General features: G+C 32.1%; 2 protein-coding genes across 2 annotated transcripts in view; one reads left to right on the forward strand and one right to left on the reverse strand.

Annotated features, from left to right (window-relative positions):
• LOC149054621 (polycystin family receptor for egg jelly-like) overlaps nt 1-25,597 on the reverse strand; it is a 266,701-nt gene that overhangs the window by 212,914 nt on the left and 28,190 nt on the right. Inside the window, exon 2 of the mRNA XM_089230158.1 lies at nt 10,972-11,235. Coding sequence (XP_089086284.1) covers nt 10,972-11,235 — 264 coding nt within the window. The remainder of the gene's footprint in view (nt 1-10,971; nt 11,236-25,597) is intronic.
• Nucleotides 14,250-16,419, forward strand: LOC149054635 (52 kDa repressor of the inhibitor of the protein kinase-like). Its single transcript, XM_089230016.1, has 2 exons — nt 14,250-14,345; nt 14,422-16,419. Exons 1-2 carry the CDS (start codon nt 14,250-14,252, stop codon nt 16,417-16,419), a joined length of 2,094 nt encoding a protein of 697 aa, XP_089086142.1.

Raw genomic sequence — 25,597 nt, forward strand, 5'->3', positions numbered from 1 at the left:
ACCCGGAGCTAACCCAATGACAACAGACACAATTAAATATAATTTTAAATAAATATACAGATTGCTTTGCCAAACATTCAATGGAATTAGAGATAATAGATGTAGGAAATGTACCTATACCAACAATAACAACAGAACCTGTTAACTTACCACCATACTTACCTATCTATTCTTTGTTACGGTTAAGTATGATTTACCGACCAGAAAAATTTAAAACAATTAACACGAAATTAACAATAATTACATTTATGGCATTTGAGTTAACTAAGGGAAATCCAAATTTTTTTGAAAATGAACAATTCACCACCAAGCCAGGTATTTATTTCGAAAATATATCCCCACTAACATAGCTATTTTTCAATGGAATTTGTTGAAGTTTTATAATATATCGAATTACGAAAATAGTTATGAGTTCATAAATACATATTTTAACAGATTAAAACTAATTTGCCAAAAATTTGAAAATAAATCAACAGAAATTAATGATATATGTATAAATTTAAAAAAAATTAACACAGTACTATTAAACAAAATTAATGAGGAAAGAGACGTTCTACAGCAATATTTAAATATCGATAAAAAATATAATGTAAACCTTAAGGACTATAGAACAAAACGAAGCTCATTTTTTGGGAGGATTGGAAAATTACAACGAGCCTTATTTGGAGTTTTGACTGAAGAAGAGGGTGATGAATACCAAAATAAAATTAGACTTTTGGAAGAAAAACAATTAAAAACAACTTTAATTCAAAAAGATCAAATTAAAATTTTTGAAAGTACTCTTGATTCAGTGACAACAATTTCGTCAGATTTTGCTAAAATTAAAAATAATTTGAATGGCTATATAAATAAAATAACCTTTGAAGCATATAGTCAAAAGGAAAAATTAAAGATAGTAAATATAAAGGAATATATTATGTTATATAAATCAATATACAATGAGCTTATCAATCAGTTTTCAAAAGAAACTTCAATTTTATTAAACACAGTAATAACAGCCCACAGAGGGCAGATAAATCCACAGATATTAAAACCAACTGAGTTATTAGATCAATTTAAAGACGTAAAAATAAATTTACCTTCAAATTTAAACATGGCAATGGAAATAAACATTAAAAATTACTTTGATTTTATGAAAATTATAGAGTTAAATATATTTTATCAGAATAACTTAATTATTTATTCAATAAATGTACATACCACTAATAGAAAATCCTTTAAGGGACAATGCTAAAGAAAAAACAACAAATATTCACTCTACCGGAATTACAGCATTAATATTAATAACAATAGTGGTTATAAGATATAAAATAATTAGATACGTAAAAAATAGGGATAAAAAAACTTAAAGCAAAACCAAGGATAAACTCAATGTATTATACAGGGGCGGACTTTGAATACAAATCGGCACCGGGGAAACAAATAATGTGGCCCAAAATTTAGAAAATTACTATTTTATTCAGTAAAGACATGCAAAATGATAAGTTAAATGTACACTGTATACATAAAAAAGTATTTAAATGTTTATAACAATATGAAAACTACATAATTACATACTTTGCGATCACATATCATTCGTTGTGCACTTGCGCAACGGTATAGATTTATGGCGCAGACTATTATAGTCTTTACTATTATTATGTTAAATAATATATTATTATTATAACAAAATCGATTATTCTATAATTTTAAACTAATATTATTATTTCTTTGTCTACGTATACAATTTTTACTTTTATTCAGTTATAATTTTATCAGCCCAAAATAATTAAAGCTACCCAAAATTACTTGCCCAAGCGGGGATCACCCACTCGCCGCCCTAGGCCACCCCTGGTAGTATATCACGTGGATAAGAATAAAATACAAAAAGATAACAATATAACAGTTGAAGAAATTGTCGAAACCTAAATATATTACGTGGTAATTGGTAAACGAAAAATTATAGTAAAAAGAGATGCAACTTGGTACTGGTTTATAATTAACTAAATTATGTAATACTTATACATATATATATGTATACAGGGTGATTCTTTTATCATTGAAAACTCATTATTTAAAAAAGTATTTACTTTTTTCAAAATATTTTTTTACATAGTTTCAAGTTGTTAAAAAATCAACGTTTTTATTAAAAAATTATATTTTTAAATATTTTTTATCCTTATCATTATTTTAAGTTTTTTACTTCTTTGAATGCCAACACTCTTTTAATTTCATATTCCAAAGCAGAATATTTTTCTAAGTATTTTGATTCATTAAAAACGAATTTAGGACGAGTAGTGTATGAGTTACGGGGTTACCCCGCAAAATGTACGTACTGAACACTTGTAAGTAACTTTTTTGATAATAATTAATATTTTGTGATCATAGGTATTCAACCATATTTAACAATATATATTAAACCAACGGATGTTCGAAAAGATAAAATTGGCCACTTTGCCATCGTTACAAATTTAAGGGAAAGATGCAAACATTGTGGTTTGAAAATTCCAATGCAATGTTCCAAGTGTCGATTATTTTTATATTTGGATAAAAAATAGTTAGAAAATGTACTGAAAACTTGAAAGTATCTGTTTTTAGTAATCTTGCTTTTTGTTTTTCTATGACCGAATGCACAGAATCTTCTTCGTTCTGGGTGTGTCCAACAATTAAGTACTTATGAGTTATTGAAAAAATACTCAAGTATGTTACAGCATATAAATAATGAGTCACTATAAATTTATTTTACTGTTCAACACTATAATTATCAGAATAAAATATTGTATGTGGCTTGGTGAGGCACGGTCGTACGCTCAATCTGCGGAAACGCACTGAGCGTAAGTACCGGCCACAGTTGCTAGCCTTCGGATGGGTGACCACCCGGGATTTTTAACAACATATACTTGCCACACATACACAAACACGTGTTATAACCCTACAAACTAATATACAAAAATAACTCCTACCGTACCACCTACACACCCAAGGCCTATGTTGCCGCGGGTTCCCCTCAAAAAAAAAAAAAATATATTGTATCTTTATTTACACAACAGTAAGATTATAAGTGGCCAACTTATGAGAGTCATACAAATTGAAGACTTGAGCAGAAGGTGTCAAAATGCTTTGCAAATAAATAACATATATGCCATAATTTTTTCATTGTTTGTTTGTGCCAAATTCTTATCATTTTGTTTTTAAACCTGGAAAGTTCAGTTTCAAGTTGGTGTCTATATTTTTAATTTCCTAATTTTAATTTGTCACTTTTATTTGAATGATTAAACGTTTCACAAAATGCACATTTATCTTTTATTTGGTATAAAAAACCCTATTTTAGAAATATGTGTATTAAATATATAAGAGTAGGTGCTAAATTTTCAAGCTACCTTTTCATCATCTCCACACATTAAAAAAAATAATTGATACATTTCTGCAATAGTTAAAAAAGCACCATCAATATATTTCATTTCTGTTTGTTTTCTTAGGTTGTGTGACTCAACATGAAGAAATTAATTTATATGGTTAGTGACTAGGGTTACTATTTCAGATCTTGATTTTTTCTGTTTCCCATGGTTTCCTCTTAATTCACCTTAGACATACTCTTTATTATGGTCAACTTTTTTTAAAGATGTTCTTATTGTTCTATCACCAATCAACTGTTGGATACACAATCAAATTTTAAATTCGGCGCGCTGCATGCGATCCGAATTTTTTTGCAATGTTGTCACCCTGCTGCTCCGCCGACGAAGTCTACGCAAGACCGCACTTTGTCCCATGAGGAGGGGACGGGTACTGTCGCGGTCTAGCCGTTGGTCGCCGACACCCGCCACCGCCGTTTTTTTTTTTGTCATTTTCTAGCCGTCCTAGGCAAAGTGTCGTCCGTCTACTGTCTACGGAACAGATCCACCATCCGGTGCTCTGTCGCCGTCACTGCGCCATTTTTGGTATACGCTTGGTTATTTTTTTTTATTTGTAATACGACCGTCCGTGTTCTGATGCGTCGCTATTAACTCTGTTGTGTATTGTCCGGCCGATCTTACCGTGCATTTCTGAGCCCCCGCTCGCTCACGCGCCCACGTGTTCCGCCCGTCCGTTTTACGCAGTGCGAACCGTCGCGTTTATTGTGTTGTCGTTTGAGCCGCGTTCTACGCCGCGACAACGGACATCCCCACGTGCCGTTGGTAACTAAGATTTCGCGTATCAATCTCGGACTTGTGTCTTGTAAATATCACGTTTCGATCACCTCTATCAACGACTGCGTCGTCCAGTTTGGATCACCTCCATACCACCGCCGACCACCGCACGTACGTACGTGGTGTCGTCGACCCTTTCGTCATATTTGGCGATAGTGCAAATGTCGTAATCACCGTCTGCCGGTTCATCGTCGCTCCAGATCAATCATAACACCACCGTCGTGTTATCATCATACCAGCCAAGTTATCAGGTCGTACACCCGCTATCATTTGTTTATTGTCATTATTATTTTTTTGTATTCATCACATATTTGACATACCTTTATATTATTTTGTCGTCTCCGACGCACTTTGTATATATATATTATTTGATTATAGCGCCGATCGTATGTGATCGTGCTTATATACTAACACTAGTACGTAAGTTACCTTATTGCAGAATCACTACAATAAATTGTTCTGCATATTGTTATATTATGTATCTATGGTGTATTTTGTTTAAGTTAAGTAAAGTAGTCAGATGTGAACCGACCCTAAATCTTTGAATACAGTCCACTCTCCCCCTCCTGCAGGGTTATCGACAGGTCTACAACGACGAAGGTAAGTCACACACGATCTGACACTTGTAGGCAGCCTTCAGCGCACTCACACGCCTACACGCGTCATGCCGGCTTGATGTGCAGCCGTTGCACAACAACACTAATTTAACTTTTATTTTTTTTAATGATAACCTTTGAGTTGGGTCTATATATAAATGTAATAAAAATAACTAAGAGGACATATACTATTAATTTATATGCGTTATATCATATTTCATGTAAAATTTCATTAACTTAAAAATGTATAAATTTAAGTCATAAGTCAATGTGTATGGATTTGCTTTGTCGACACAAATTTCTTTAATGTCATTTCACAGAACTTTTTAACCATTTAAATCCATGTTAAAATTTGTATCAATATCTTTGCTAAAATCTTTTAAATTGAAAAAATCTTCAGTAGACATTTCTTCTATGGTGTATGGGATTTTTTTTTGCTTTGCCGACTAAATAACTGATAATAACTTAATAACTATCCATTGAGACGGTACATCGATCGAGGCACTTAGGACTGTAAAGGCGGCTCATCAAGGGAGACTTTGAGACTGCGTCTCCCCTTATAAATAAACTAATTAAAAATAATAATGTACAGAAATATTTGTATTTGAATTTAAAATATATTTTATCGTTTTCATTGTTTATTTTTAAAAGTTGAATGTCACAAAATCGAAAAATTATTAATAGCTATCTTAATAGAAATACTATTTTAGTCTTCATGCTGCGGGTCATTACGGCTGATTACGACAGTCGGCGGTTCAGTGAAACTGAAGCTCGTCAGTTTGTATCATAATATGTAATGGTATGGCTGGTTGGTTGGAGCTGTAATAAGCTGTTTATCATAGACACTATTGAACCTGGGTTCACGATAGTAATTGTCATGCCACTGCGCCGTGTAGTACACGTATAATTAGTTATAGACGTTTTATTCACATTATTTTTTAATAGTATTATCCGAGCACCATCGACGTTTAAAGTGGTGCTCTTTTACGCGCCTTTATGACAAGTGATACTGTCATTTTATCGCATGATATTGCCAGCACTGCTGGTTGTTGGCCAGACTATTTGGCTGCCCGGACGACTGTTGTGTCGCGGCGTTCGGCGTCGCCGTCGCATTTATTACTTTTTATTACTTTTTGCGAATGCTAGTTGTTGCCTTGTTGTTCTGTATCACTAACATTCTACAACCGCGCGACTATTCTAAACTGAACTACTCAAGACTGAGAATTGGCAGATCAGCCGCTTTCGCAGATCTGCTATGTACTGACGTCCCGCTGAGACATCTAAACACGCATATACACGTAGATATGTATAAGTGACCCTGGGGCGTATGATTTCGCCAACCAATTATATTGTGTAGGACCTCAATAGTTATATCGAAGGCCAAACTTCTAGCCTTTCCAAAATATTACCATAATTGGAATTAAATATACGAAATATTAAATATGAAATCGTAGTCTTGGCAGGCGTATCTAGAGATATGATTAATGTCGTCGGGTTATTGAGATTACGTATCGCGAATAACCAGGATGTGGCCGACCGGTCGCATGGGCGTGGGAAGCTGCGATATTAAAATAATACACGCATACGCTTTTGCACGACTCGGCCATGGACACATACGTATCTTATCAATAGGAGAGAAAACGCAGGGAGTAGGACTATCTGGACTATATAGGAGAGCCCCGATTAGACCCAATTCAGACGTGAGCCACCAGAGTCAGAACAAGCACCTTCACGCCAGACACCAGTCCAATTTAATTATTCGGACTTAGAATATTTTGCAACCGAATCATTTTGTGCAGTAAAAGTGTTTTATTTACATAGTAATCAAATAAATATCTAATAAATTAATCACAAATTAAGTTGTTATACTTATTACACCCAATCCATCTACCTCAACACCAGTCGTTTGTCCTCATGTATGCTGGGACGCTACAGATCAACCCATGTCCAGCTGCGGAGTAGTCAACTATTGTGTCCCCCAGCAACTATTAATCACCCCAATGTATGCCTGTATAATATAAACTTAATTTGTATTCATTATTTTTATTGTTTGTGTGTTCACCCGGGAGTCATTCAGAGGAGGTGAGGCCGCCAGCGTTAGCTTAGCAGTGTGCGCACGTGGACAAACAAGTATAATAGATAACTTGGGAAAACTCAGGACCACCGAGCGAAGTCCAGGAAATAACAATTGATGAACAAAAGAGCATGGCCGCCAAAATCCCCAGAGGAAGAGCGTCTGGCTTAGACGGTATTACAGACACAATAGTTAAATATGTGTCAATCGGTAAGCCTGATATCTTGCTGGACTTCTTTAATGCGTGTCTCAGGGAGGGAGTTTTCCCGACCAGTTGGAAGCAAGCTAAACTAGTACTACTGAGAAAAGGAGAGAAACCACTAGAGCAACCATCATCACATAGGCCGATATGCTTACTCGATACTATAGGAAAATTTTTCGAGAGGATCCTAAAATCAAGATTAGAAACACATCTAGAACCTTCAAGTAACCTGAGCGATCGGCGGTTCGGATTCCGCAAAAACAAATCAACAGTAGACGCAATATCCAATATTATGGATGAGGTCAACACTATAGCGAATGAGCCATTGCACCGAAGAAACCTCTGTGCAATGATATCTCTGGACGTGGCTAATGCGTTCAACACGGCATCATAGGGCAAGATCGACAAGGCATTAACTGAAAAAGATGTTCCGGAATATTTGAGACGTGTCTTAAGGAGCTACCTCAGTGAAAGAGCTCTTTCCTATGGAGACGGCAAAGTACGGACGGTTACCACCGGAGTCTCACAGGGGTCTGAATTAGGACCACTGTTTTGGAACGTTATGTATGTTGACATTTTTCGGTCAAACCTTCCAGGCTGCAACCAACGAACTCGAGCGCAAGGCTGGTTGCGTTCGCCGATGACGTGGCTGTGTTGGCATCCGGAAGAACAACGGAATGGCTGAAAATATCAGCGAACAGTGCATGGATGGAGGAAATTGGTCTTCATTTGTCGGCGACTAAGACCGAGGCAGTCATGCTGACGACGAAACGAGCTTACACAAAACCCAAATTCTGTATAAAAGGAATAGAATTGGGATTAAAGAATGAAGTCAAGTACTTAGGCGTTATGTTAAGTGAGAGGCTAGGATATAGAAGATACCTTGAAATCGCGCAAAACAAGGTGACGGCTACTAACGCTGCACTATCAAAGGTTAATGTAGAACATCGATGGTCCGATGCAAAATAAACGAAATATTCTAACCACAGTAGCCATAAGCCAAATAATGTACGCAGCCCCGATCTGGTCAACGGCGCAGAAATGTAAAAACAAACTGGCAATCATAGAGAAGCCACTAAGAAGAATTGCTCTCAGAGTTGCATGCTCGTACAGGACGGTCTCCACACAGGCAATACTAATAGTCTCAGGGATACCACCCGCCGATCTGCTGGTCCGCGAGCGGACCCAGAATTATAACAACAGGAGAGACAAGGATCGCGTCAGGCTGAGGATGGCGGCCAGGGCGGAGCTAATCAAGGGTTGGCAGAAACGCCTTATAAGGGACAAGGCGTGGACAACGAGAAGTCATGGAGGTGTAAATTTCCATCTGACGCAAATGCTCACCGGACACGGATGCTTTAGTGAATATTTGCACAGATTCAAAAGGAAGGATGATCCGAAGTGCGTAGACTGCTCGGCTCCGAGAGATAATGCCGAACACGCAATTTTTCGGTGCGACCGATGGAGGAAACAGAGGCGGGAGCTGGGGATCAGGATAGATAGGGCGTTCGAACCAAAAGCAGTGGTTGATGCGATGTTGGCGAGCCAGGAGAACTGGAACACGGTCGGGAACTTCGTCAACCACATACTTTCTAGAAAGGTAGAGGAGGAGAGAGACCGACAATGTGAAGACAGAAATCTTAAATTATTGTAGGCCGAAGGCCACACTACGAAATATATACAGAATAGCAATTGTAAGAGGGGATATGGGGAGACTGGCCTCAGTCTCCTCATTAAGTATTTATATTAATAATAAACGATGGCGGCCGGGGGGAAGTAATACCTCATAGTTAAGTCTCTCTCCAGTTTCTGATTTCAAAAAAAAAAAAAAAAAAAAAAAAAAAACAAGTAAAATAGTATAATATTATTATTTTGTCTCTATGTTTTTGGATATCTAGATTATTATTATATCTTCATTGTTAAAGGATTGTCCTGTAAAATTGTTAATTAATACATAAAGTTGTATGTTGCTAATCGTCTTTTGTAAGAACAGCTTGATACTTCACTGCCAGGTGCAATCAATATAGTTTGTAGATCAAAACAAGTGGTAAGCTGAAAAACAATCGATAACATTTTATTTTTCCAAAAGAACAGCATTTTTTCAGAAAGATGAAGATTTTGCAATAATTCTATTTCGTCAGTTTTATTTGCTGTGTTTTTGTACGATTCACAAGTATTACATAGATCTTTTTTGGTACAAAAAAACCAATATTGTAATTATAATTAAAAATATGTTGATACATAGCCAGTTAGATCATTTTTGCGTACATTGTTTTTAAATATTCTATGTATATTCTTTATATTCTTGTTACATATAAATTTCCAGAAATGTAAGTTCTTCTTGTGTCTGCTTTCTGAAATAATGTGACTCAATTTTCGAAAAAAAGTTCAATGTGTATTTGTATTGATTCTTTAATATTTGAGTCAAGTGATTCTTGTTTTTTTATATTTGACTCTAAAATCTTCGTCTAAAAAACCATTTTTCATTTTTTCTTTAACAGTTTGTACCATTTTATCTGAAATAATAACGTATTCAAAAAAGAAGTTTTATATATTTTCACTCATGGAATCAGTATTAAAAAAACCATATCTAGTTCAATGATCTTGAACTACCGGCTATCGCATATCGATGTTTTGGATTAACTTCATCGATATGCCTACTTACAAAGTCACGCTGAATTTTCCCATCAGTCTGAAGAGACGAGGTCATTACAACCCGCGTCAGAATAGGACACACTCACCTAACCCGCTCCTTCCTCATCACCAAGGATGTTGGTGATGTTAACTCGTGAAGTTATCTATCAACCACATCATCACTAGATGCCCGAAATACTCCGAAGCTCGAACAATATTTAAAAATGCAACTTCTCTCTGACTTTTTTTAAACGAAGATAACACTGAAGTGATTTATAAATTTTATTGTTCTATTATATTCATCTAGCCCATAAATTGTAGATATATGTAAAATTTGTTTTGTTCATATTGTTAAAATTGTAGGCTAATAACATAAGATGTTGAAAGCTTATCATTATTTTAAAAAAAAAGATCACGCCGTTACAAAATCTGCCAGATTCCAAAAATCTTCGAAAATACATCTCATCAGTTATTATACTCTTACATTTAATTCTGAAATTCGTAGTACATGACCCTCACATGGATTTAGCATCAATAAGTTGCTTTTTCAAATTTTCGTATTGTAATCCTGAATTTTTATTTTTACGTATGACATTTTTCTTTCCTTTTGGTCAAATGCTTACGTTTTGCTTATGTTAACGTTTTTCAAATCTGAAAATGTAAAAGTGGCCGAAACAATATTAACATCCATTTCTTGATTTTTTTTCAATTTTCAATTTTCTTCATTGCTATCAAAATCTAATTTTGAATCATATTCAATCCAAATTCCTATTTAATGGGGTCCAGTCACTGCCCCTATCTTCAAAAAAGTGATCAGAACTTGGACTTTTCATTAAATTAAAAAAAAAAAAAAAAAAAAAAACACTTTTATAATATAAACGGATACGTATAACACGCGTAATAATGATATATGGGACATGGGTATACAAACAAAAATATAAAAAATAACCTTACCACCCCACACCCAATGACAAATGTTGTCACGGGTTCCCCCTATAAAAAAAAAAAAATGACAAATAATATTACTTTTGCGTATAAGTCTACAATAAAGAATGGCAATAATATTATGTCTATGTTGATTTACTAAAATAAATAAGTTATAAATTGAATTTTTACCAATGACTTGCATTTTAAACTAATTTTAAATTATGATATATATCATATTATATTTTTATAATATTATACATATAATGTCGCCAAATGCTTATAGTTGACATATTTAAATTTTTTAATTTTAAAGGAGTTTCTGGATTTTATAGATAGGAAGGTAGTTAGAACGTAAACTGTATACATATTCACCGTAGGTAGTTGTGACTAAACTACACATATTTCTATTGACTGGAAAATCTGCATTGCTCATGTCAAAACAAGTTTTATTCAATTTATCCGTTGTCATTAACTGAGGTGGCGACGTTAGTTCAAAATATGGGTCTTCACCGAATTGCCATTTATATCTTAACTTGACATAGCTTTCAATAACAAAATATGTCATTATAGATTCGCCTGATTTAATTTTTCTTCGATAATAGAAACTCGGTTTCTTCGGATAGGCCTTATTTGTTTCTTATCATACAAACATAATACAAAATAAATTATGTAAAAATCTAACTGTAAATATTAGTACTTATATTTTAATAATTATTTAAATTATATACAAAACGTCAAATCTATTTTCGATAAATCCCACTTGGGGCACTGCCTGCACTCCGCGTTTCTTCCATGACATTATTCTACTTTACGCGCTCTTTCTCCCTTATCTCCTAACATTCCGTCATCGCTTTTCGTGTTTTCGCGCGCCGATATATTATATTGATGATTATTCAAATACCTTTATTAACTAAAAAATTATATTCCTATATCATAGAAAAAATGATTTTAATAATAATAAAAATATATTAATCGTGTTTTTCACAACTCAACCGTTATTTTTTATGCGTTACGTACGCTCCTCTGGAATTTAGGCTTTGCCTTGATTAGCAGGTAAACTGTTTTAATAATGCACAATAAATGTAACCGTTTTAAAGTCGCCAGTCGCCACACACGCACACGCCACACGCACGACGCACACCAACTTCAGTAGTGTGACGGCCGACGGTGCGATAAGAAAAGAACTAAATACACAATTTTGGAAAGGTATTTATGTCATGGATATATACCCAGTACCCATCACTAATTATAGGTAAGTGATTTTTTAATTATACTTGTTGAATTGTTATTAAGCAAGTAGTGAGTAGTAATTATTTTTAATATTATTACACATATACGGGGTGTCCCGCGAGGATTTACCCATTGCGATATCTCATGAAATAATGGAGACATCAAAACTCTGGTTTTATAATAAGATTCACAGGGATGAGAACTATAATTATTTCGTTTTAAAATTTATTTTAATGTTTTGGTAAAAAAAGTTAAAAATATATTTTTATATTTAATAATTCCAAAAAAAAAATTAAAGATAGCCATTTTATGGTGTTTATTTTTCTGGAAATATTAGCAATTCAAAATTTTATTTTCATTAATTTCCTGAGTTTAATATTTTTTCTAGTTTTGATGAAATAAAATATGATTATAATTTGATAACTAGGTATTAGGAACACGGAGAGTATTCGGCTGGTCGTTTGGGAATGCGCGTGGCGCGGCGGGTTACATGTTTGATGACATTATGGTGTTAAATAATTCGCAATTAACTCGAAACTAAAAAAAATATTAAAAAACAGGAAATTAATGAAAATACAATTTTGAAACGTCAATATTTTCTGAAAAATAAACTCTACAAGATTGCTATTTTTAATTTTTTTGGAAATAATTAAATATAAAATTACATTTTTAAACTATTTTACCAAAACATTAAAATAAATAAAAATATATAACAATTATAGTTCTAATCCCTGTGAGTTTTATTACCAAACCAGAATTTCGATATTGCCATTATTTCGAGAGATATCGCTATGGGTAAATCCTCACGGGACACCCTTATTACATGAATAACCCCGGAAAAAATAACCCTATAATAAAATTGATTTGTAAGGTGTACCTGCAGGAACCTACTTATTTGTAATACAATATAATTTCAATAATATAATAATAATTTAAAACATATTGTCAAATTTTTCAGTCACGGTAAATAATAATATTAAAAAAAGCGGGTAAGTGGGTATCGCTCTGCTGTACATTGGTGGTGGGCAGTGGCGTAGCCAGGGGGGGGGCTAAGAGGGCTATAGCCCCCCCCCCCATTGACTGTGTTTATTTTAGCCATAGTAGGCTATAGTCATATTATAATTTAATAATAAAAAATATCAATCTTTATGATATTCTTTCTCTTATCATTGTCTTATCATGGTTAATTCACACAGCGGCGTTTAATAAATGTATAGTACAACTGTACTTCGATAATACGAGCCTCGGAGCAGTCGGTGCCTACCTTTTACAGTTGTAACACTTGTACCAATAGGCAATAACTACTATCACAGTATCACGTCCTTATCTAATATGATGCAAAATCCATATTGTGATTATTGTTAACAGACATACACTAATAAAAATATAATGATAATTGAAATAAACATTTAACAAATGATAATTTATATCAAACATGCCGGTTACTGTAATACTGTTACGGTGTTACGCATAGTCGCATAGACAAACGACAAAGTTTATTACCTACTTTATTACTTTATTTAGTTTTTCTGTTACTATATTGATATTATATTATTATATATTCATTTTTTTTGTGTGTTTCGTAGCGAATAGTGGGTAGTGGGTAGTGGGTACGCATTTAAAATTATATAAACATGAGTGATAAACGGAAAAATGTATTTCCAATATTTAATATGAAAAAAAAATGCCAAGAAGTCTACTCGGATGAGCCAGTAAGTACAAATATCAAATTGCATTGACCAACTTAAATAATATTATGTTCTTCATCATAAATTCCATATGCTGAATTTTTATGTTTACAAATTTGAAAATTAAGTACAGAGTATTTCTATATATCTGATATTACTATAAAATTATAAGATTAACTATATTTTTTATACTTTACTTATGAAGATTAAGATTGATAAGGCTGAAAATTAGGAACTAACTATACCATCAACAACACCAATTACCATTAAATCTATTGAACCTGATTCTATTATTCCTAAAGAAACTGATCCTAATGAAAATATTAATGAAACGGTAAAAATTGTGTAGTTTTTAATTTATTTTTAATTTAGATTAAAGCCATTTACTGTCATAAGTGTAAAGTGTAGAATTAGTACAAGTGAATAACTATTATATTTTATCTTATATTTATTTATTTATATATATTGATAATTTTATAATCAATCTTATATTCAGATTCATAGATTTGCTTGTATGCTAATGCTTGTTATTTATTAATTCTCACTTAATAGGTTCTTGGCGCACCTGCTTGGCCCCTTAATGATATTGCTAATTTTATTGGAAAACAGCAACTAAATGCTAAATAAATAAATAATTGCTTGACGCTTGAGTGGAAATCTCCTGCTAACTATGTTTTTCCTGAATGTGTTGAAGGGAAACAAAAAAGGAGATTTCTACACAAATATTTAACAATGTTCCCATGGTTAGCTTATAGTAAATGCAAAGAAGGGGCTTATTGTAAATATTGTATAGTTTTTGCGTTTTCTGGAGGTGGTGTTGGCCATCAAGTAATTATTTTCTGCTTAAACTTATACCACCATAATAATATGAATAGTTTATAAATTATATAATTTGTTTTTATAGAAACTTGGAAAACTAGTTAAGTACCCTATGGTGAAGTATAAAGATGCATTGAAAGAATTACAAAATCATCAAAATAATGACTACCATCGTTTGTCCACACAAAGGGCCAATGACTTTTTAATTAATTTTGAAAATACAAATAATAAGTCAGTAAATGTGCTTCTAGATAAACATAAACAACAAACAATTGAATACAACCGTAAGAGATTGATGCCAATAGTTAAAACTATACTATTTTGTGCTCGACATAATATTCCATTACGTGGGCACCGGGAAATGGGTTCCATGGCATCAGGTAATGTCAGAGACTTTTGTTTAAATGGTGAGCAAGGAGTGTTTCGTGGTCTTCTTGCTTTTAGAATTGAATGTGGTGATACTGATTTATTGAATCATTTGGAAACAGCACCTAAAAACTGTACAATGATAAGTCCTCAGATTCAAAATGAAGTAATTGAAGCCATTGGCAGTGTAATTGAAAAAAAAATTGTTGAAAGAATTAAATCTTCAAAGTTCTATTCTATTTTGTGTGATGAAACCACCGATTTAAGTACAGAAGAACAAATGACCGTTTGTATTCGATATGTTGATTTAACAAATTGTGTCATTCAAGAGGACTTTTTGGGTTTTGTCAAAATGACTTCTACCACGGGAGTTTCAATCAAAAACGCTATTAAACAAAAGTTAGAAGAACTAGGGCTTAGCTTAGATAATCTCAGGGGTCAAGGCTATGATGGTGGATCAAACATGGCAGGCAAAAACAATGGTGTTCAGGCTCTAATTTTAAACGAACAGCCATTAGCATTTTATACCCATTGTTTCAGTCATTCACTTAATTTATGTATAACTAAAGCGTGCGAAGTGTCTTCAATAAAGCATATGATGGGAGTTATTAGTGCTGTTGCATCTTTTTTCTCTGCTTCTGCAAAAAGAGCAGACAAATTAAAATCTGTTATAGAATCAGAAATTTCAAATACAGAATCCAACAAACAGAGAAAGACTAAACTTAAAACATTGTGCGAGACGCGTTGGGTTGAACGTCATGACTCCTTGATGACATTTAAAGAATTGTATGTTTTTATACTTAATGCACTTGAAGAACTACAACATGATTCAAACACTGAAACTTCAAGTAAAGCATTACAGTACTTAAATTCTATAACTAAAAGTGAATTTCTAGTGGCTATTGATGTTGCGGCGCTTTGCCTTGCTTATACATTACAACTTAGTGTTGCTTTACAATCTAAGCAACAAGACTTATCAAGAGCATTATCCGATGTCATGGTAATAAAAGGGGCATTACAGAGTCTTCGGGAAGATGCAGACAACCAGTTTAACATAGTTTTTAAAAACGTAATAGAATTAGGAGAAAAAATTAATATTGAAATACGCATGCCTCGAATATGTAACAGACAAATAAATAGAATAAATATTGATTCTGAAAATGCTGAAATATATTTCAAACGATCAATATTTCTTCCTTTTCTTGATTATCTCATTCAATCAATGGATACACGGTTCGATAATAGACTATCTAGCATAATCCCTCTAGAAGGTTTGATTCCAAGTCATTTTGATGAGTATGACGATAGAACTATTTTAGAAGCTGCCAAAATATATAGCAATGATTTATCTAATAATATGAACTCTACACTCAAAGCTGAGTTATCATTATGGAGGCAACAATGGAAAACTAACAACATACCAAAGCCTGTCTCAGCTATTGAATCAATGTCCCACTGTACCAACCTTGTACCTAACATTAAATTATTGTTACAGTTATTTGCAACCTTGCCTGTAACTTCTGCAACACCAGAAAGAACATTTTCCACCCTGTCAAGAATGAAAACATACTTGAGGTCAACAATGATGGAGAAAAGATTAAATGGCTTAGCTATGGCAAATATAAATAAAAAAGAACTTGTTAAGGAAGCAGATATCATTCAAGTTTTTGCTCAAAACGCCCCAAGAAGAATGCAGTTAAAAGATTGGAGCCTGTAGGCATAATAAATAAATAAAAATGTTTATACATGTATACAATTTAAAAAACAAAAGTAAATAAAAGAAATATGTTATTTGTATTTTTTGAATTTTTTTGTGAAAATTAGCCCCCCCCCCCATACAAAATTCCTGGCTACGCCACTGGTGGTGGGGTGGACCTCTGACTAGGGTAGGTTAAATTTGAATGCAATGATAGGTATCATTGTATATGAAAAACGATTCTGAAAGAAGGCGATTTATCTGTCTAGGATATATTAGAGATTATTAAAAATTTCAAATCTTGGATTTAAAAAGAAAATTTTATATGAATTCTAGCTTAAAATAATTTGCGAATTTTCGTGATTTTTACGTATGTTGTCAAAATTAAAATTTGAATGATTGTAAAAAAAAATTGTATTTTTGTATTTTATTTTATTTTTGTATTTTATGTATTTCTTTTATTTTTCAACTGCTATTGTAAAAATATGTTAGGAGCCTAGTACAAAAAAAAAAAACGCACATCATTGTAAAATCAATACATTCATCACTTCGTTCAGAATCTAAAATATATATAATACCTATGTATAATATCAATATCTATTTTATAATCGTTTTCTTAAATCAAAGGATATTATTTTCAAAAATATATCTACTGCAATTTCGTTTGAATTTAACCGTTCACATAATGTTTTTAATCTCTTTTGAGCGGTTTTTGATTTAGAACATTTAGTTTTGGAATCTCCTACAGTTTGCAAAGCAAGTTTTGCACGGTCAGACGACATTTCATTTTTTATTTTATTGATTAATGTCCAAATTGATGGATGTTTCACTCCGACTAAATGACTAAATCTATTGTTCCATGACTCGCAAACATTATTGGTACGTTGATTATTTTGTATAGTTGTTTGGTAAACATTCCAAGTTTCCGGAGGAAATATTGCTGGAATACGTCAAACGGTAAACTTGAAACATTTTGTTTATTAACTCGACGTAACGTTCCACTCACGTACGTTTCATCAAAATAATTAAATAAATCATCCGCGCCAAGAGGTATATTTAATTTTAAATAGTCAATACCTTCATTTAATCTAGTTAGTGGCAAAAAAGCCAAACCATCTAACATACCACAAAAGTTATTAAAATTATCATCATCTTGATACCTTTTTTTTTAACCCTAATTCCAATGATTTCCTGTGAGTGCTCTGATAAAGATTGTAGAAACATCCATTTATTGTTAAATGTTCCCCTAATACATTTTTCGGAAAAATATTATTCTTTTCACAGACTGAAAGAATAGCACGGAACATTATTTCGTAAATACTTTGAGTTTTTTTTTCGAGTAGGCAGAAAAGAACCGTAAAAATTCATTATATTTCCTAATTCTTATAACGTATAATTGCAAAAAAATTTTCGGGGCCAATCCAAAGTTACCATCTGCATACCAGGTATATGAATTAGCTAAAAGCTTCAAGTTACTTCTAGATCTAAAACTGATGACCCTTTCATTTTCTTCACTATGGTTATCAAATAATAAAAACGTTTCATTTTCATAAATACTCCATTCACCTACAATACAATTATGATTATATTATGTTGATAAAATAATAAAAATAATATTATTTTTATTTTTAGATTCTGAGTGGAGCGATTATTTGAAATTATTAATTAAATAAATTATTTTTAGATTCTGAACGGAGTGATGAATGTATGATTTTACAAAGATGTGTGTTTTTTTATTTTTGTGTCTATCATCACGTTTTGGAGTAGTAATAACGGTTCAATTTTTGACTTCAGTTACTCTTTAAATAGGAAAATGCATCTATTTGGTACTTTGGGAGGGGGTCAAAAGTGAACATTTTCCAACAGTTTTCAAAAAAATTGAGGAAAACAAAATAAAAGTGACAGAAAAACGTTAATACATTTACTGTATTATTATTATTATTAATAATTATTTATAATATAATGGAATAGCGTGTTGTATTTTGTGCCTGTTAGACCGAGTTTTGCTCCGTACCTATATTAATAATAAATAAACAATATTGTATTAATTGTCAATATTCATAGTACATATCTTCTATTTTTAAATCTGTTAGATTTTCAGGTACTATTGGAAAATTCTGAATCCTTTGACTTTGAATTGTTTTTTTAATAGATTTTTCTTTCATTATAGATAAAGGGACAGGACCAGTTTGGACCAATTTTCCTAACACACAACTCGTTTGGACCAATTTTGAAGACCCGTTTGGACTAAAAAATATTAGTTTTATACAACTCGTTTGGACCAGCATTTTCCTTCCCATTTTATAGTGCACTATATGTACTAACCAAAATACCAATACTAACCTAGTAAGGTAAAGGTATAGGAACTGGGCTTCGATGTCACCACTGCACATACGTAGAATATAGTGTTTGCGATAGTAATATATAGGTAACCGCAATTATTGTCAATTAGTATTATCGCACCGGCCGATAGGGCCGTGTCGTAACAGATATAATTTATATTATATTAATAATTGTATAAACCTATAATGTAACTGTGGGTTTTTGGTCAGCCATCAATTATAAATAATTTTGTTCTCTACATAATCTACAAATTAGTTTACACAGTTTAACGGAACATCTAAGCGGGCTTTTTAGTAATTATTTAGAAGTAAAATATATGAATAAAAATTGGTCCAAACGGGTTCACAAAATCCTAGTTCAAACGAGTTGCATTTTTATTAGTTTCCCTAACGTGTCTGGTCCAAACGTGCCTCGACCAAGATAAAGCCACCTTTATTATCCATTATAATATTATTTCACATTGTCGCTGTACCTTGTTATTATATATCTGATCGATATGACAGACAGATTGGCATCGTGCTCTGAATCGTTTTTATCGTAGGTAATCAATAATTTATCATTGAATCCAAAATTAACGTTATTTGTGGGAACATAAAAATTGTACGTAGGTAATAGGTATATTAAACATTTTTAAATTTTTTTAACGCAATGACATATTAACACCAATATTTAGATCAATTTGAAAAATCTCATTTGGGGTTATTTTTTCTGTGGTTATTTTTTCACGGGGTTATTTATTCGGGGTCTAAATTTCCGGAGTTATTTTTTCGAGGTACCGTATTACATTATATATATTATGACTTTCTTACTGCTCAATTTTTTCTACATGGTTTCAAATCGTTACAAAACAAATTTTTTATAAGTTACTTAATGACTTTTTTTTTAAGGTCCTAAATAACTTAATAAAACTTATCAAAAATGTCTAATACTATCAATAAACTCTTATAGAATATTGCTAGTTATGTTATTTAAAAAAATTAAGGGTGAATTTCGTAAGTACGTATACTCTAATGGTATTTACTCTAGTTAGAGTTATTGGATCTCAGAATTTAGCTTGCCTCGTACTGAATACATATTAGAAATTTTGAACTGGAAAAATGATTTAGAAGTCATTAAATAAAATTAATGAAAGTAATGATTTGAATTCTGTTTCAAATTCTTTAAAATGCCTATTGATGGATAACTATACAGTTATTAATGTAATTGGACAATTACTTCCTTGTGTTGTGGTGCACTGCACTTGATAAAATATCACAGAGGAAAAATTCATCAGCTACTGGTATCCTGACTGGAGCTATGGGTTCTGAATTGTTTGTGTGTTTACAAGTTAGAGATGACGATACTTATGAAACAATTGTTTTAAAATATGTTGTTCCAATTTGTATTTTATTGATAAGGTGTCAGTATATGCTTTGACTCTTTGTAAACTTTAAAAAAAATTTAAAACCGATTCAAAAGTAACGGTGGACTGAGCTTATGTTAATGTTGTGCGATTCGACTATAATAGAACGAGAGTTAAGTTAAATGTTCTGTTAAGTAGCCGAGTTAAAGACTTCGATTGTATGTTATCGTCTGAAATAAACACATGATATGACTAACAAACAAATTGTATTTTTGAACGTGTGAGTAAAATAAAAAAAAATTGAGCTTACCCCTCCTGACAAATATAATTATTTTATACTCCGTGTCACGAGTGAAGTAACCCGTGTCCCGACAAAACGCAATCAAATTCACGCACGTCACATCGCGAACTGTAGTGGACAAAGTGGGGGGAATGGTACCGCTAGGTGTCGTCAGTCTGCATGCGCGAAACGGGTTCCTTCTCTCGTGGCGAAGAGTATAAGAATGCGACTATACCATTACCATACCATACCATTTATTGATTAATTTACTCAGCAAATAAACGAAAAGTTTTTGAAGCACAAAAATGTTTCGAACGATATACAGACATTTTTCTGTTGAATTCAAATATTTTTTTCAGAATCATAATCAGACAATATTAACTAACTTTATTTTTGTTAAAACAATAAATATATCGTTGTGAAATTTATATGGTTATCGAGTTATTGACATGTGCATGCGCGTACGAGAGAGGTTTCGTCAGCGGATCCACTACGTGCTCGGCAACTGCCATACTACCAGTACGGTCAAAATAAACGCTTAACAGGAAACTAAAAATAAAACTACTAATTTAATATTATAATGAGTAATAACAATTCAATTCACCAGATAACTACAATTAGTTTAACCAGTAATCAGTATATTATAATAGTAGTAATAATACCTATGACAATATACCATAGGTCAGTGGTGCGCGACCTTTTTTGATCCACGACCCCCCAAAATAATTTATTTTTTAATACGACCCCCCTACCTATCAACATTATGTAAGTGTGTAATTTAAATTTACTTAATAGTCTTAATGTATAACACATTTTATTCATGTACATTAAATCGTTAATTTTAGAGCATTAATCAAAAACATGAAAAAAAAATATATTATAATAACCCATATACTGCGTGGTTCAATAGAACTATACTCCTACTACAAATGACATAGGGGTTTTGTTTATCCATCAGATACTCACTCGTGAGTCGTGAAGTAGGTGCATTCGATCAGGTCGTGTACACTTTTAATTTATTGTATATCTTAAGAATTTGCACTTAGATCTTACTACACTAACATTGGCAAAGATTGGCGTAATAGCGATTAAACAAAAAAATGTTTTCCGTCGAAAAATAAAAATAATGCGTGATAATATCGATGACATAGTGCACACATGTCGTAAGTGACATTTTCGTAATTTTAAAGTTTTAACTGTTATAACAATTCAAAAATGTAACTAACTATGATAAAGTTTTTATTATATTTTCCATAACATGTAATGAGTCATGAGGATTAAAAATGTTTGTTCTGCTATAGAAAAATCTCAAAAAATTAATTTAAAAATTAAAAAAACTTGCACTTACCATATTTGTATTCTTAAAAAAATAAATATATATTGTACTTAACACATTTTATAAACATAAAAAGCAATGCTTAAACACGCTTTTTATCGGTTTTTATTTTAATAAAGACCAACAATTACTTAAATAATAATATGTTATAATTATGATTATGATTATAACTGCTTTTTGTTATAGCATAACAAATAAAATGGAACATTAAAAAAAATATTATATAAAAACGATAAAACAAAAATATCATAACTTATTTTATTCAGTATTTTACAATGAAATAAAACATTTTATAAATTAGTCACTTTTCTTGCTATCTTAATAGTAATACAGTGGGTTCCGCAATGTGGGCACGTTGGGCCAGTCCTGTTTGTCCACATTAAGCGTATGCTCATAAAAACTGAAATTAGTTTTAAAAAAAGTTTTTGTTTGTATTATCAAATAATCGAAAAAAAATATTAAATAATTACTATATAAATAAAACTAAATACATATAATATATTAAATTAAATTAATATTAGGATGTGGAAGTTATTCAAAATGTTGTAATTGTTTGTTGTCTAAGCTGTTTAGTATGGATCTGGTTGACAAAATGGGCACACGCTTCAAGCGTATCAGACGGACTATTTTCGTTAACGGTTTTATTTAACATTGTTAATATACATTTGTATTGGGACCAGACATGTTTGCCCACAATAAACGGATGCCCATATTAAGAAGAATCCACTGTATAATAATTATATTTTAATAAAAACAAAAAAAAAATTAATTAATTATAAAATAGATAGTTATTATAACTTCACTCAGTATCCTCATCATCTGAGAAAACTAGTGGTTGGAAACTCATCATTGAAATACCTATTTATAATCATTAGGAATAATTTTAGTTTCTAACAGATATTCTAAGTCTTTTTTTTGTTTCGCTTAAAGGAAATTTTTCTTCATATTTAGAATTCAAAATAATAGTATCCCATTGTTTTTTTTCCTCCTTCTTTTTTGGATGTGTTCATTTTTTTAAACACTGTTGCATCTAGGCCATAGTTATATTGTATTATGTAAGGTTCAGTCTTCTGGAATCTGATCCATTTTATTTTCAATCAGTTCACTTTGTCGTTGTCAGTGTTGTTAGTTGTATTTTTAACATATCTTTAACTAATTTTTCTAAGTCATAAAATTCGTTGTAATGGATATATGTCACTTTATATGGACTTGGTTTGATCTAGCTGTTGTAAATTATAAAGCCCAATATTGTGTTGTATAATTTTTCTTATGTTTCCTAGATCTTTCAATGGTAGTATGCATGGAGTCAGCTTCAAGGTTAGAATGCCCGGATTCCATGTACTTGAAATCAATTATTTCTAAATTTTGTTAATGATTTATTGCAAATAATATAGCTGTTACAATATTTTTGTTTCAGTTTTGGCCTCCACATGTGTAAAAATATGTTGTAACACAGGGGTGTCCAACTTTTTGTGAAGACTGGGCCACATAATATAGGTAAAAGTTGTTGTGGGCCACATATTTTTATTTAATAATAATACATTCAAATTTAATGATTAAATTATATTCTATAATACAACAATACATTTTTTCATAATTTTACTATAAAAAATAATAAGCAGAAATATTTTTTCAAGTATTAATATTTAATTATAAGTGCACAGAAAAATATATTTATTTATAATAAACGCGTGCATCGGCCTTTACAGTTTATTTGATTTTTTATAATTTTATATTCTTAAAATAAATTTGTTCTCGTAATATTAATATATTATCTACAATTAATTCATGGTTTTTAAATTGAAGTGAGGGCCGCATCAAAATCTACAATGGCCACATGCGGGCCGCGGGCCGTGAGTTGGACACCCCTGTTGTAACATGTGACACCGATTCTGATAACTGTGTTAAATATTTAATCAAACATGATCCTACTTCTGCATTACCATTCTTTCCATTACACTCCTCCCAAATATAGCAATAGTTATTATTTTTATTTTTTATTTTTTATTTTTTATTCTTTCCGACAAAGTAGGATACACGTAAAACCCCCAACCAAATAACCCATACGGCAAGTTTGTTATTAATCAATAATTGTATAATTTTTTTTTATTTGGCTTAGTATAGGCCATTAAGGCCCTTTACCGCAGCTACCTCCTCCTCCCGTCGTTTTCTATCATTTGCCATCTCTTCCGGATTCTCAACTCCTATTAGCCTTAGGTCTTGATATACTCGGTGACTCCATCGTTGTCTCGGTCAGCCGAGGGGGTCTCTTTTTGTTTGGTTTCCATGAAGTTATTTCATTTAATATTTTTCCTTCAGCACGCCAGACATGTACTGCCCATTCGATTCTTCTAAAGGTACGTTTTCCCTGCAGCGTCCAGACGCATTGTTACTAGATACATGCATTTTATTTGTGACTGTTTTCCTACTTGCGTTTAACGCAGCGCGTCAGTAAATGTCGCAGTGCGTCCGGACGCACTACTAGTCTGGACTAGTACTTCGTTGAAACGTCTTGCGTCAACACACAAAATGTCCAAAAAATTTGTATTTTCCTCAACTGAGGATGAAATTTTAATTGAATTTTTGCAACAAAACCGTGAAATTTTTATAGTGCTCACCCTAAGCACAAAGATTTACGGCCGTATATCATTTGCGCATCGTCTGTTTACCTTTACTAAAATATCGTACATCATTTGCGCATCAACGCTAATTATCGTTTGCGCATTTCCCGTTTTACCTGCACCAAATTATCATACATCAAATGCGCATCAACATGCTGAACAATAGAATTGTATAAAAAATTATTTTTTAATTGCAATTGTAATGATTTTCATAAATCATATGTAATAAATAAATACAAATAATTAAAATAAATTGAATTACAGTCATAAAAATTATACAAATACACATTAAAATGAACAATTTTGTTGGCACATTACACAGTCATAGTGAAGGTGAATACCTCTTGAAATATCTTTAATTTTAACATAGGTCTCTGTCTGTATTTCTTTCAACGTTTCTATTACCTAAGTACATATTTAACAAAAATATATTAAATTAACTAAATTAATAATTTATAATTTATAAAATAACTATTTCATACCTTCCATATTGAAGGATGAGTACTGTAAAATTGTGCATTATAATGAGAATGAAATGCCTCAGGTCCATTTGTAGTTTTAGGTGAATTTGATGGTTTTTCTGCCCACATCTCTGGAGGAAATAAACAATTTTCTTGAATATAATTGTCATACATATAATCGCTAAAATTCAATACGTCACTATTTGATGCGATTTCGATTAATTCACAAAACACATCAGAAACTTCTTCAGGGGAAATGAAAGATAAACCAAAGAAATATTTAATCCATTTTCCGATTTCGGTATTGGCTTTATATTCATTTCTGAGGTTAGGAAAATCTTGGTTGAGCTTCCTATACCAAGCTTGCCCCAAATGAAATCCACATCCGTATATATCGCATAGTGGAAAACAGTGTCTAATTGCCAAATGTGCACTCCTTTCAAAATCTACTCTGATTGTTTTAGGGTTGAATATCAAATTCATCGATTCACACGTATTTGTTAAAGATTGCCACATTTCAATATAATCAGTTGTAGTTTTTCCGGTTAAAAAATAATAAACTAATATATATTATTATATATTTTAAAATAGGCGTCGGGAAAGTGGCGTCCCCATCGCCCAGGGCACTTATGTTCAGTGCTCTGCAGTAGCCCTACTCTGACCTTAATTGGTTGGGGTAGTCTGGTCCTCCAGGTTGGGGGTTAAGCGAAGGGCCAACGACCCTTCCTTGTAAAAAAAATATTGTTAAGAAACCAAAAACCACTAAGCCTCGGAAATCGTTTGATAATTTGGATAACAGACTTGGAAACCGGACCG

This window comes from Diuraphis noxia, unplaced genomic scaffold (assembly GCF_037042655.1).
Source record: "Diuraphis noxia isolate RWA-SAM2 unplaced genomic scaffold, SU_Dnox_SAM2 contig0006, whole genome shotgun sequence".
Lineage (NCBI taxonomy): Eukaryota > Metazoa > Arthropoda > Insecta > Hemiptera > Aphididae > Diuraphis > Diuraphis noxia.